A 13,927-nucleotide genomic window follows, 5' to 3' on the forward strand; every position below is an offset into this window, starting at 1 on the left:
GAACGTGGAATGGGACCCCAGATTTCCAAATCTCCTCATTCTTCTGCTCTCAGCAAATATCTGTAAAAACCACTGGCAATGTGTGTGTCTCATCTGCCTCTACCCTGGTCCACATAAAGGATGACAACCTACTACTGCTATTGGTAAATCCATTAACTCAAGGGGCAAATAGCCTTGCAGTGGATCTAAAGGTTCCAATCCTGCTGATAACCCATGTGGGTGTCAATATGATTCCACAGTTTGCTTTTTTAAAAACCTAGAAAATTACACACACACTCAGGGCAGAGTTTGAATAGTGTGAATTAAATAAGGCCTAGGGCCACACATTGTTCAATGAAGATAAAATAAAATATTGAATAATTGCTCATTAATTGAGCTCTGTCCATCCTGTGCACTGAGTGAGGCAGGGATCCTGGTGGGAGAATTGTATGTGATCACGTAATTAAAGACTGTATCTTAATGCATGTGGACAAGGGAGTCAAATTATGCTTGTGTATACAGCCTTAATTCTGGCATTTCCTGTCTGAGTGCTTGGCTTTGCAACATTTAGGTACTATTTAACATATTATTTTGTGTGTAACCTTTACACACAGCATAGTACACTTCATTTCAGCACCATGGACAGCATTAATGGCTAATAATACGCATATGGTGTGCATGCTTTATTTATATCACATACTATAAAGCTGAGACTGTAAACCCATGTGATTCTATTTACTGACACTTGAACAAATTCTCCCCCAGTTTCTCTGGATGCACACCACTGTAAATCCAGTGATCTTGATTTACAGTGGTGTAAGTCAGTGAAGAATCAGGAGTAACTCCAGTGAAGCCAGTGGAGTCATGCGATATCCAAGTTACGTCAAAGGAAGGTCTTAGGGCCAGATTCTCAGCTGGTATCAATGAGCATAGATCTTCTAAAGCTAATGGAGACACACCAACTTACACCATCTCTATTAGCTTTAGAAGATCTATGCTCATTGACACCAGCTGTGGATCTGGCCCTTAGGAGCAATTTCCCCCAGCATGTTCTCATAACGCCAACTGGCCTACTCAAAGTTTTGCCTGAATAAGAAGTGAGTAATGGCTTCAGGACTGGGCCCATTAATGTTAATGAGACTTACTCATAGACAGCAAGGGAAGAATATTCCCTTAGAAATGTACTGTGTTAAAAAGCTGCCATGAAAATGTATCAGTCTGACTATTGTGAAAAATAACAGATTTGGGGCCAATTAATATAGTTGCACTGGAGTCAATAGAGCTGTGCTGATTAACCTCAGCTGAGGATCTGCCTCTGTATTTGGAAAGGTGATCTGTTTCTCTGAAGAGATCTCTTTCTTTCTGGGGCAAACACTGTGCTCCTTACTCAAATGAGATTTGCCCCAATGGATGGAAATGAAAAGTCTAATTACTGCAGAATTCTACAGGAAATAGGCAGTTGGTTCCAGCCAGCTCTATCAATCAGACCTCCTTTAAAAACATGGGGGGGGGGGAGGGGCGGCGGCTTCAATGTTGGCTTTGTAAGAGACATTCTTTGCCTCAACAATTGTTTTTGTCTGATTCCACACCTTTTTTAGGGTTGCTCCTTTGCACTTTCCTTAAGAAACATATGTCAAGTCACCTTTTCAGCCCCAGGCTAGGAAGGTTCTGCTGAACAGCAAATCCATGTAATTTGCTTCTTTATTGTGTCACCCTTTTATTCCCATACATTCCAGCAAACACTTTCACAACAGGGCATTGACAGGAAATGTTCAAAGTACTGGGCAGCACTCTAACCACTCAAATCCCAATGACTTTAATAGGAGACTTGCACATTAGCAATCCAGGCTGCTCTTTAAAAATAGTATAATTTCTTTTCTTAATGGAGTCAGAAGGTTATGGAAGCTTTCCCAGGAGCAGAACCACATTAAGAGAGACAGTCTGCAAGGTGCTAAGCACCCTTAATGAGATGGCCAGTGACTCCCAGAAGGCACTAAGTATCTTGCAGAATTGGGACCTAATAATATTTTTCTTTTAGGAAGCTAGAGAAGTTCAAATGCATGTCCTAGCTGAGTTTCTGCGATTGCAAAGTAATGATAATAAAAGTCATTGTTACTGCTAACTCTGTTGGTGTTTTGTTAAAGGCCCCTTATTTTGAGGGGTTTATGAATCGGTTGTAAAAAATTGTTCTGGGCTAAAATTCAGCATATAAATTCTACTCCCCAGCAGCTGAATGTTTTTGCAAAGTTTGAAAAAAATATTTGCTTTTTCCTTCCTCTCATCTGCAGAAGGTATCAAATCATGTTGCTGGTTTCATCTGCACTTTTTTTGGTTAGATCATATAGTATGGTCTATTTCCTTGCTTACATCCACACCATCCCCTACACATCTGGGGTCAGATTCAATTTTTGTTATAACTCTCATTGTTCCTGATTCTGGCCTCTCACCTGGATAGGCCAGAAGCATCTCCTGCGTTGATGTGAGATCTGAATCAGATCACTTATTCCAATAGGTGATTCTTCCAGGGCAGAATTTTGTCCCCAGGAAATACTCAATCCATGTAACTGTCCTCTTGCACAGCCATTGAATTGCCACACTTTTTGGCCACTTTGCCACACTGACACCTGTTTACTGACTCACTTCCACCTGGCATGTGGTTAAATTATACCACGTTTATCACTGCTGAATTTGATCCCTTGAGTTAGGAGAGTCTTCCTGAAATACAATTGCATATTGTTTCTTGTAACTCTTGTGTAATCTTTGTTCTGTTTTCTCAAGGCTGGGGGAAGTTTGCTCGCTTGACACGAGCCCTCACAAGCAGCCGGGGCGTCTTGCAGCAGCTTGCTCCAAGCGTGCAGAAAGGAGAGAACGTTCACAAGCATTCTCGACTTGCCGAGGTAATGTCTCATTTCCCTGAGAGAGAGAGAGAGAGAGAGAGAGAGAATATGGAGCATGTGACTAGATTGTGATTGCTGAATCAGTACGTCTGTGTATGGAATTTCAACTTGTGGTCAGAAGGCAAGATTCATAACCCTAAAATCACTGTCTTCTAGTGCAGTTTGCAGATGAATGACCCACCTAAATGCACTGTAAGTGAAGTACTTCCATCTTTACTGTGGTAGATGTAAGTAGGTCTCATTTTGCCCCAAATTACCAAGACCTTATTTATGGAGAAATTACACTAGACCTAGTTTACATACCTTTTGCATATGGTGAAGAGGAGAAGGAAAGTGGGAATCCAGTGGAAAAGGTGCCCAGAGGGCTAACGATGGGGAAAGGTGGCTACGTAATATTTCCATATCCTCATGTAACTGATAATGTTCTCTCTCTACTAGCTATGCACCATCTGTGCTCTTTAGCCATAGGGTTTCAGGCTTGTTGGAAGGGAGGGAATTCAGGAACAAATGTGCTATGCAGGAAGTCCTCCTGGACAATGAATCAATAAGTGATGTCCATAAAATGTCATGTAAACTAAGCATAATATTAGGATCTACACTCGTATGATCACCAGAGAGGTCATATAACAATATTAATACTAACCAGTATTTTTCACTTATGTTGCCTTTCTTCCAAGGATCTCAAAGTTCACTAGGATCTCCAAGTGCTCATGTGAGCATAACTGAGGTGGGAAAAGCTATGTGTAGTACAGCAGAGAAGCCTGGGAAATACCTATTGGCTGAGGACTATCAGTGTAGGAAGGGCTGGGAGAACACCTAGGAGGAAGCTGGATCTGAGGATCTGTGGTCTTCCGAAGTCAGATGTCTTCTCTTGTTGCTGTTGATCAATATTGTAGCCATCAACTCACTTTATGGAAGCTTTCCCAGGAGCAGAACCACATTAAGAGAGACAGTCTGCAGGGTGCTAAGCACCTTTAATGAGAAGGCCAGTGACTCCCAGAAGGCACTAAGTATCTTGCAGAATTGGGATCTAATAATATTTTTCTTTTGGGAAGCTAGAGAAGTCCAAATGCATGTTCTGGCTGAGTTTCTGTGATTGCAAAGTAATGATAGTAAAAGTCACTGTTACTGCTAACTCTGTCCGTGTTTTGTTAAAAGCCCCTTATTTTGAGGGGTTTATGAACTGGTTGTAAAAATTGTTCTGGGCTAAAATTCAGCATATAAATTCTGGGGTAATTTAGGAATACACTTCAAAAGGGCTTGTCATTTTCCATGAGGTTCCACACATGAACCTCACTCATTCATCTGAATCTCTTAAAGCAAAGAGTTCAATAGGCTGGCAGGTGTTTTTAATACTTATCCTATATAAGCCATGCTTGTTAGCTCTCATACAGTGATTTTTATCTGTAGATCTCACAGTGACTTATAAGAGAAGATACATATCTTTATTCCCATTTTACAGGATGTGGAACTGAATCACAGAGAAGTGAAGTGATTTTGCTCAAGATTACCTAGCTTGTCAGAGGTAGAACTGAGACAAAAACCCAGCACGCCTGACTCCGAGGCCAGTGCCTTATCAATTAGACCACACTGCTTTTGCTATGTGGGAGCTTAAGAAGGTCACTTTGTCTGTAATTGGTTTTGTGTCCCTTTCATTCACACACAGGGCCTGAGATTGCCCAAATATATTTGTGTCTACTTCTACTGGAATTCATTTCATTTAGAAAGACAATTCTGTAAGTAAAATGGTTGAAATTCTGCACAATAATTTTCCTTAATCCTGTTAAACTCCACAATATCATTATGACAAAAAAGGAGGGAGAAATCTTAAGTGTCTTTCAGCAGCTAGGGCCCATGTTGAGTATACAGCTTTATTATGTGGGGAAAAAACCCAACTCTGCTGCCATTAGTCACTGATGTCTACAGTAGTGCATGCTCCCAATATTGTACTCTGTCTTAAAAATATATCCAACTCCTGGAGCCCAATTCTGCCCGCAAGGATGCAATTCTTCTTCATATCATTTGGAATTGTACCCATATAAGAGTCTGACCCAACTCCCACTGAAGTCATTTACAAATTGCTTTTTGGCCAATAGGATCCTGAAACGTTTAAGACTGATTATAAACTATGCATGAGCTACTGCTAGAGTGGACAGAACCAGCTGCATAACTGCACATAGCAACACTGCAAACTGTTTAGGGAAGTGAAGGACACTATTTAGTTGACCCTGTAAATAATTTAAGGAGGCCGAGTGTCAGGCAAGGATTTGAAAGAGGATCAAATAGCATCATGAAAAGGTCAGGCGTTAGGTGGGCTATGGTCAATGCAGATGTGTGAGTATAGAACTTACAACCACCTTTTCCAAAAGCACATACCTTTGCCATCTGAACTCAAGGAGAAAGTATTAGTAGTGTAAGGGTTTGTACCCTCTTGGTAGGGCTCTAGCCACTGGAGGGAGAGACAGTCGCAAACATCCTGCAGTGGGTTCATGCGCTTTGCCTACATGAGAACATCCATTGTCAGCAACAGGTGAAGCCGCACTGGTGATAACAGTTTAGAGAGGGTCTTCCTGATGTGGCGTTGAAAATGGGTTAGCCCAATATACCCGAGCACTTCAACCAGCCATATGGGTTGGTTGTCTGTACCAAGGAAATTGCCACAATTGCTGACAACAGGTACAAAATGTCTCGGTGCAGATAAGACTTTAGTGTAGCTAAATCTGTCATTGCTTAATGGTCTCTGTGGGAGGTGTGGGTACTCAGCACCTCTGAGAACCTACTCCAACATGTATCGTGATCTCTATGAAAAATACGTGAACTCTGGCCAATATCTGAACTATAACTTAACATGCGCCTGAAATGCACATGTGTGTGGCTGTGACAAGGCAGACTAAAGAGCTTGTGTATTCTGTCTTTGATTCTTCTCTGCACTCAGTTAATCAAGAATGAAAAACTGATAGTGTCCTATATGGCTGGCACTGCTGGAAAAGTCTTCACCTTGTGGTAGTTTAGGTATGGCAGAATTTTGTGCAACTTTCTTCCCCACCTCTGCCTTCTTTACACACCTCTAAAGAACTTCAAGACCTATCATCAGTCATTTACTTGATGAGGGAGGGATAGCTCAGTGGCTTGAGCACTGGCCTGCTAAACCCAGGGTTATGAGTTCAATCCTTGAGGGGGCCACTTAGGGATCAGGGGCAAAATCAGTACTTGGTCCTGCTAGTGAAGGCAGGGGGCTGGAGTCAATGACCTTCCAGTTATGAGATAGGTATCTCCATATATAATTCTTTCCTTTACTTCAAATGTTTGCCTTTTGCCAGTGCATGCTAGAACTTAGAAACACAAGGTCAGTTTCTGATCTCATTTAATAATAATAATAATGCCTAGCTGTCATATAACACTTTTCACTGGTACATCTAAAAGCAGTTTACAAAGGAGATAAGCATCATCCCCATTTTACAGATAGGGGAACTGAGGTACAGAGGTTAAAAGCCTGCTCAATATCACCCAGCAGGCCAGTGGCAGAGCCAGGAACAGAACTCAGGTGTCCTGAGTCCTAGCTGAGTGTTCTGTCCACTAGGGATCACTGCCTCATGATGTCAATTCACAGTTGCTCCAATGAACTCAATGAGTGGATAATATGTTCAATAAGACTTTGCACTGGTGCAGATGGCAGGTTCATTTCTACTAATAAAGGGCAGGAACTTATTTTACATGTGTGGAATGAGTTCCTTTAATTGACACCTGGATATTGGACTCATTGTTTTAAAATGATCATTGGGTCTGATTCTGATCTCATTTACATCATTGTATATTGGGAGTAACTGTACTGAAGCAAAAGGCGGTAGACCAGAGTAAAAACTGGGTATGTGTAATCAGAAACAGGACCATTTTTTCTTTACTTAGAGTGTTTGGTTTGGTCTAGCTTGGTAGCCTTCTTGTTCTATAAAAGTCTCTGGACTGTTTTGGACATGCGACAATGTATTTGCAAGCTTTATGTGAGAGCTTTTTTACCTCTCTGAACAAACTTCAGTCAGTTTAGAGTATTAAATTCAAGTTAAAAATTCATCCTTTTTTTCTCTACTGACTGTCAGTGATATTTGCTCTAGAAGTCTCTGTATTTATTGGAGTATTATCGTTTAAGTTAACTTAGCTCAAGAAAGGTGCTTGATTGCAAAAGGCCTTTGTTTATCCACAGAGCAGGTAAAGTGTGGGAAGTGTCAATGTAAGCTTCTACCCTCTATCAGTATGACCTGAGAGGATAATTCTGTCTTCATCCCATTCTGTTCTTGGCATCTCCACTGAGAGTACTAGTTTGTGCTATGACAGTGGTGGTATGATGTAGACACTCATTCACCATGCGCTAAGTTGAGACCACCGATTCATTTCATGTGGGCCACTGAACAGCTGCCAGATAGTAACAAGTTTAGATCTCTCTGGCCATGGCAAGCATAAGTTTTAATAAGGAAAACTCCGAAATGCATTGTATAGTAAATGCTAAGATGTGCTATGATTTTGAAAGAGACACAATGAAGTTGCAATGGAATATAAACTAATCAATACCCTTTTACGATTTGACCACCACACAGCTGACTCATGAACGATTGTCCCTGGACATTGGGCACTGTAAGTGTTCTCTGTATCGATGGTACTGGCTGATTTATTCTGTACCTTTGCAATGAAGTTCTGTGTTCACAAGATTGTTACAATTAAAAATGCAATAGGTATAAGCTATAAAAGTAGTTAACTTTATAGTGGCTCTTGGCAGCACTGCTTAATAAAGGGTATACCAGCATTTCCATGGTCAACCCTCATTTTCAGGGATTTATAACTTATTAATATCTACTTCAAGTAGAAACTTAGAATGAGGGCTCTTCGCCCACCAGGTTTGTGTTTGTGTGTGTGAGAGAGTGAATGAATGCAAAAGGGAGATTTGGCTGCAAATGATTTGTTTTGTTTTTGTTTTTGTTTTCAATCATAAAAGACCTTAAAACAAATTACAGTGGCAACTTGTTGATTCACTTTGAGTACTGACTGTTGACACAATCCCCATTTCTGTAACTAGTCTGTGGTGAAATATTTTTATTTTGTGATATGTTAAAAATATTAATACAGCCTGGCAAAACTTTGATGAAAATTGTCACTTCTCCACTCTAAATAATATTCTATGGCTTTAAAGAGCTATTAAAACACCAGGCATTGTTACCAAAAATAATAAACACAGATAATACTATTTAAGTAGCAATACTTAAAAAAAATTTAAGTATTGCCCCATAAATAATTGGGGCAATACTTCTATTAATAACTTTCTGAAATAAATAATTCTTTTATTGTGCTATAAACACAAAATGGAAAAAAAAACACCTCCTAACATAGGCCTGTTTCACTTATTTAGGCGTGTAGTTCTGACAGTAATGAGGTATTTGCTTATTACATGTATTGGATTGCAACCAACATCAGTTGCTTACATTTTCTCCATAGTTCCTTTTAAATTCATCTTCTCCCCCTGCCCCTCCCCTGCTGGAGCAGAAATGCATGGCTACTAGCTGGAATAGAATTGGCACATAGGCTGGTAACCACCACAGGTCTTGGGGCACAGCTCCCAGGTGGGAGCTCCAAAGGGATTGTGCTTCAGGGTGGCACAATCCTTTCCAGCGCTCAGAGATGCATGGGGAGAGCATCCCCATACACCATCCTTTAAGCTGGTGCAGCATGTGCCTCTCTCTGTGCTTGGCTAGCTTTGCTGGCTGGTGCAGAGGGTGTGGGGATAAGGCCCTGCTCTTTTATGCCCCTTTGGGGTGATTTACACTCTTGGCGGCATTATAAAGGAGCAGCTGGGCTGTGCATCACCCCTCATGTAAGGGGCTCAAGGCAGGGAAACAGCTCTTCCCAGTTTTCCATACACCTATATAGCAGACAGGCAAAATCTAGCCCTTTGGTCATAATCTTCTTGGGTCTTTCTCTGTGTTTTTTGTGCAGTGCTAGGCACGCGGCTGGTGCTTAATGACAAAAGCAACCCTGTGATGCATTTAGAAGGCTCAGTTTCATTAGAGGGTTTATTCCTCCTCCAATTATTTTAAAAAAGATCCCAGGTTGGCAGCTCCAGAGACAGAAGTCATGTTGTTTATCTACAGAGCAGGTAGAGCACTGGCAAAGACAGTGCAAGCTGACCGACTGCTCTGCCTGCCTCTCCATGGGTGAGAGGATAGCTCAGTCTCTGTGGCTTTGGATTTCCTTCTGAGAATGGCAAGAAGGCTCCAGATGCGCTGATGGTGTTTGCAACATGCACATATCTCTGTGAGGAACTCAGCTAAAGCTGAGACTACCTACTATTTAAACAGGTCAAGTAGCCATCAGTTGTTAGCTATATTTGGTCCTTATCAACCTGGACCAGATTGAACTGGAGACCTAGAGGTGAAATATCTATTACTAAGCCCTGAGCCTTTAAGTTCAGTGCAGAATAGCATGATCTACAAAACAAAAAGGAAGATAGACTTAAGTCCTCTTATTTTCTATGCTGCAGTCATTAGGCCTCTAATACATAATTAGAGAGTAATTATGTTGATAGTTGATAATATTTAAGAAAACTGAAACAGTCAAGTTGTGTATCTTCATAATGACTTGAGCCCCAAGGTCTGATTCTCCTTACACTTAATTCAGTTGTGCATCAATGTAACTTCACTGACTTTACTGAAGTTACTCCTGATATACATCAGAGTAACTGGGACCAGAATTTGGCCCTTAGTTTCTAGGCCAGACACAGATAGATCTTACCTTTCTTTGTTTCTATCATACATATACGTGTGTGAATACATGAGTAAGCTTCCAGACAGTGTTTTTCTAATTTACATAAAGCAAGATTTTCAAAAGCCCTTAGTATTAATTAAGAGTTGGGGGTTTTACCATTGAGTTTAAGGGTCTCAGGATTAGGCCAATGCTGAGTGCATTTGAAAATTTCATCTGTAGAACCTAAATTCTAAAATATAGTTTACTCCTAGTAAGGACAAGTTATTTTTCCTTTCCAGGGGTTTTCACTGTCGAGATTCATGTGTACGTTTCCAGATTTAAAAGGTGGTTGTCAGGATGGTTGTCAGAATGTCTGCCTGTGGCTATATTAAAGTAACAATGTCGGTAGAGATTAACGTAGATGTATGCCAAAAATGACAACCCTAGTCTCCAAGGACCTTTTGATGGCATAAGTAGTATGACCCCAAGAGCACCTCCGTGCCAGATGGCCAGGAACTACCTGGCATGTACCAGTGAGTTTCAGCTGGTCTAACTAGGCCAGTGTACCCCAACTCACTACTGTCACAATTTCCATGACCCATTTTAGATACAGATTATCATTTACGAACTGGTGACAATGGTGATTAATATCATTGTGAAATGTATGTATTAACACTAGATGAGGAATTACGGTTACTCACTAATATTATGCTTTAAAGTCTGTGACCAAAAGGAGAGAATCAGTTTTTCTCCCAGACAGGAAGGAAGACAGCTAACTACCTGTCTTGTATATAAATTAAGATTAGTAGAATTAAAACAATGGAAGCCCAATTTACATATGAATTAGCAGGGGGATGGGAAGCCCACTGGAAGAGAAGAACAGCATGAGATCATCTTGAGTCTGGGGACAAAAGTGTGAGTTTAGGAAGATATAAGGAGAGAGAAGATGCCATCTTGGTATCCATCACTGGACAGACACAAGGGGCCAGAGTTCTTGCAAGATGAGAAAGATGGGCCCTTCAACCAAGAGTATTGAAGTCTCAGGGAACTGAACATAGGTGAGAAACCTGCTTAGGCAAAGATCTTTCACCTAGAAAGAAAAAGGAAACCCAGCACCTTGTTGTTCTGTGGAAGGTCCTGACTGAGAGAGAGTCAGCCATGGCTGGAAATAAAAAGATTGGTAAGAAATCGACCTTGAACCAAGGCTGTAGCTTATTGAGTTTAAATTTTAGACTTTTAGATGTGCATTTTCACTTTTATTTGCTTGTAACCATTTCTGCTTGTATCTCTTTTATTTGGTATCACTTAATCCATGCTCTTTTGTTCATAAACTTGTTATAGTTTTACTATAAACCAATTCAGTGCTGTGTTTGAAGAGATGGGTGTGTTTACCCCAGTTAAATGAATAAGCTGTGATGTATTGACTCTTCAGCAGAGCAGCAAACTTGATCTATTCTGTGAAAGCACAGTGGTGGGGCTGTACATCGCAGAGCAGCATCTCTGAGGAGCTTGTGGGCTGGATTTCACTGATAGTTACCTGCTAGGCTGGGAGATCCTTGAGGAGTTTGCTGGTGAGGAAGACGGGCTGGTGTGGCAGGAAAGTGAGACACAATCTAGTCACCAGCAAAACTCTTTCTTGCTTAGGCAGAGAGGTCACACAGTGGCTCACAGCTCTGGGTATCCCCAGCTGTGTGTTACAAGAAACAGTTGCAGTTTTGCCCTGCATTTAAGAGATGGTAAAAATGTTCTAGCAGTGGCTGGGACCATTAAGTACTAGAACTAAAATCTACTTAACTAACCCGCAGAATGTCACTCTGGGATATACCTGCTATTGTCAGAGATGGGAAGTGCATGCTGACCAATTATTGCAATGGATGAGTAGTCTGGATGAGTCCTCTTGCCCATCAGACTGCATTTCAGACTTGGGACTATATCTTACCATTGCTACTTCTGCAGAACTCCCATTGAAGCCAATAGTTGGATCCACCCACAGTGATTCAAAGGGGTACACACATTGCTGTGCTCCAAAGGGAAGGGCAGGAGGTATTTGCAATGCTGCCTCCGTGGCAGGGCTTTTGTCAGAGGAGCACACCTCATAATTTGTGGCTGGAGCTCCATATGAGGCCTGCTGGCAAAGCTGTCCAGCGGATGTTCTGAATCAGTTCATCCATGGGCACCTACCCAAGCCGCTGCCCTAGCCAATACCACATACTTTTGGGGGGATGGCAGTGGTAGGCTTCAGCCTCCTGATAGAGAGGGGGTTATTGCCACCTTGCATCGCCTCAAGCTTCTCCAACCATCCAAGGGCAGATTTCCTGTTGCATGGAGCCCTGGGTGAATAAGGTCCAGGGCTGGCAGGATATGGCTCCAGGAATGCTTTGTGATAGCCAGGACCAAATCCTAGGCTGGAGTATTCTAAAAGGATTCTAATGACAGCCTCACATGCTGACCCTCTCTTTTGTGGCTGTGTATGGAAGGGTAGGGGGGGGTCTGGGTGTATGGGGTGAGGCTTGGCAGGGGTGACTGGGTATGGGAGGTCCAGATGCACAAGGGTTGGGTGAACAGCTCCCCATACAGTGACCCCTCCACCCTCAGCTGAGGAGCAATGGGGACAGGAAGCAGGGGAGGATGCTGAGCTTCTGGGGGTGTGTCTGACACAGCTCTAGCCACTCTTTGCAGGGGAAGAGGAAGTTCCATCCTCTCCTGCCTCCAACCCAGCTGGGACTAGCACCTGATCCTGGATCAGGGTAGGAGCCACTGGCTGGAGTGTCCCCAGCCCTACAGTGATTTATCTCTCCACTGGCTGCTCCGGCAATGTACCTGCACTGCTAGGGAGTGGTGTGTGACTGTTCTTGCAGCTTCCCTTTGCTTCCCTGTCAGAAAGTCATTTTTCTGTGAGGGAAGCAAAGAAATCTGCAGGGGACGTGAATTCTGTGCACGTGTAGTGGTGCAGAATTTCCCTAATCTATCTATGGCTCTGATCAGCCCAACACTGTGGCATTTAATTTCAGAAAGGGGAACTATGCAAAAATGAGGAGGTTAGTTAAACAGAAATTAAAAGGTACAGTGACTAGAGTGAAAACCCTGCAAGTTGCATGGACACTTTTCAAAGACACCATAATACAGTGGTCCCCAACCTTTTTGTGGCCAGTAGCACATTCATGTTTTCAGAAGAGTGTGGCGGGTGCCAACAATTTTTCAAGGCTTATTTTGTATTTGTACATTAAATAATATGAAAAACATCATATTTAATATTACATAATATATTAATCCAGAGAGAAGAGAGAAGTCGGAGAGAATCCGCGAGGACAGAGAACACTGGCACCCGCAGCCCCGGAGTATTCTGTCCCCAGCAGGCACAGAAGTATTCTGTCCCCCCCGGCTTCTCTCCCCTGCTGGGCACTAGGCAGGCCCCATGCCTACCAGGGCAGGGCCGGCTCTAGGTTTTTTGCCGCCCCAAGCAAAAAATTTTTTGGCTGCCCCCCACCCCAGCCCTGGGTTCTCTCCTCCCCCACCAGTGCCCTCCCCCACCCACACCCAAATGCACATGGAAGGCATAGGGACTAACCCTCAAACCTTGTACCCGGAAAGGGATGGGGATCTAGTAAAGAGGGTTCAGGCAGAGGAGCGGGTGTGGGAGTGCTTGGGGGCTCTACACTGGCAGAGAAGTGGGGTGTGATGTACTCGCAGAGGAGGGTGGAGGAGGAGAGGGGGTATCAGGAGGGTTGCGGGAGAAGAGGTGCAGGGGAAGGGGGGAGGTGCGGGAGGAGAGGGCTGGGGGAGGGTACAAGAGGAGAGGTGCAGGTGAAGGGAGAGTACAAGGGGAAGGGGGTTGGCGAAGGAGTGATGGGGGGGAGGTACAAGTGAAGAGGCTGCAAGCGGGATGAGGGGTGCAAGGGCTGAGAGGGGCAGGCGCTGACAGCTTCTTCCCCAGCCCCGTGCAGGCAGAGCCGAGAGGACAGACACTGACCCCCAGGTGCCCGAGCCGCGGGGGTCCCCCAGCGGGGCAGTATCCCCCGTTGCCCCGCTTGGAGCCAGGCTCTGCCTCTCTCCGCCCCTGGCGCTGTGGGGACCTGGGGCTGAGGCGGGGGAGGTGCATGGTGTGCTGGGTCCAGGGGCAGCTCCCTGGCAGCTTGGGCTGCCCAGCCACTCACCCCATCAGCGTGCGAGCCGGGATCCACGCCTTCTGCCCATCCCGGCGGTGCCCTGCACAGCCCACTCAGGCGGGGAAACGCCGCACCGCCCTGGGGAGACTCAGAGCAGCAGCAGTGGTGGTAGCGGTGGTGGCAGCAGGACCCCTCCTCCCACCCTGCATCCCGGGCCCC

The 13,927-nt window shown here is 43.7% G+C and overlaps 1 protein-coding gene across 1 annotated transcript in view; it reads left to right on the top strand.

Annotated features, from left to right (window-relative positions):
* KCNH1 (potassium voltage-gated channel subfamily H member 1) overlaps nt 1-13,927 on the top strand; it is a 329,239-nt gene that overhangs the window by 45,980 nt on the left and 269,332 nt on the right. Inside the window, exon 5 of the mRNA XM_065401041.1 lies at nt 2,758-2,876. Coding sequence (XP_065257113.1) covers nt 2,758-2,876 — 119 coding nt within the window. The remainder of the gene's footprint in view (nt 1-2,757; nt 2,877-13,927) is intronic.

Source organism: Emys orbicularis, chromosome 3, assembly GCF_028017835.1.
Source record: "Emys orbicularis isolate rEmyOrb1 chromosome 3, rEmyOrb1.hap1, whole genome shotgun sequence".
In the NCBI taxonomy this organism is placed as follows: Eukaryota; Metazoa; Chordata; order Testudines; family Emydidae; genus Emys; species Emys orbicularis.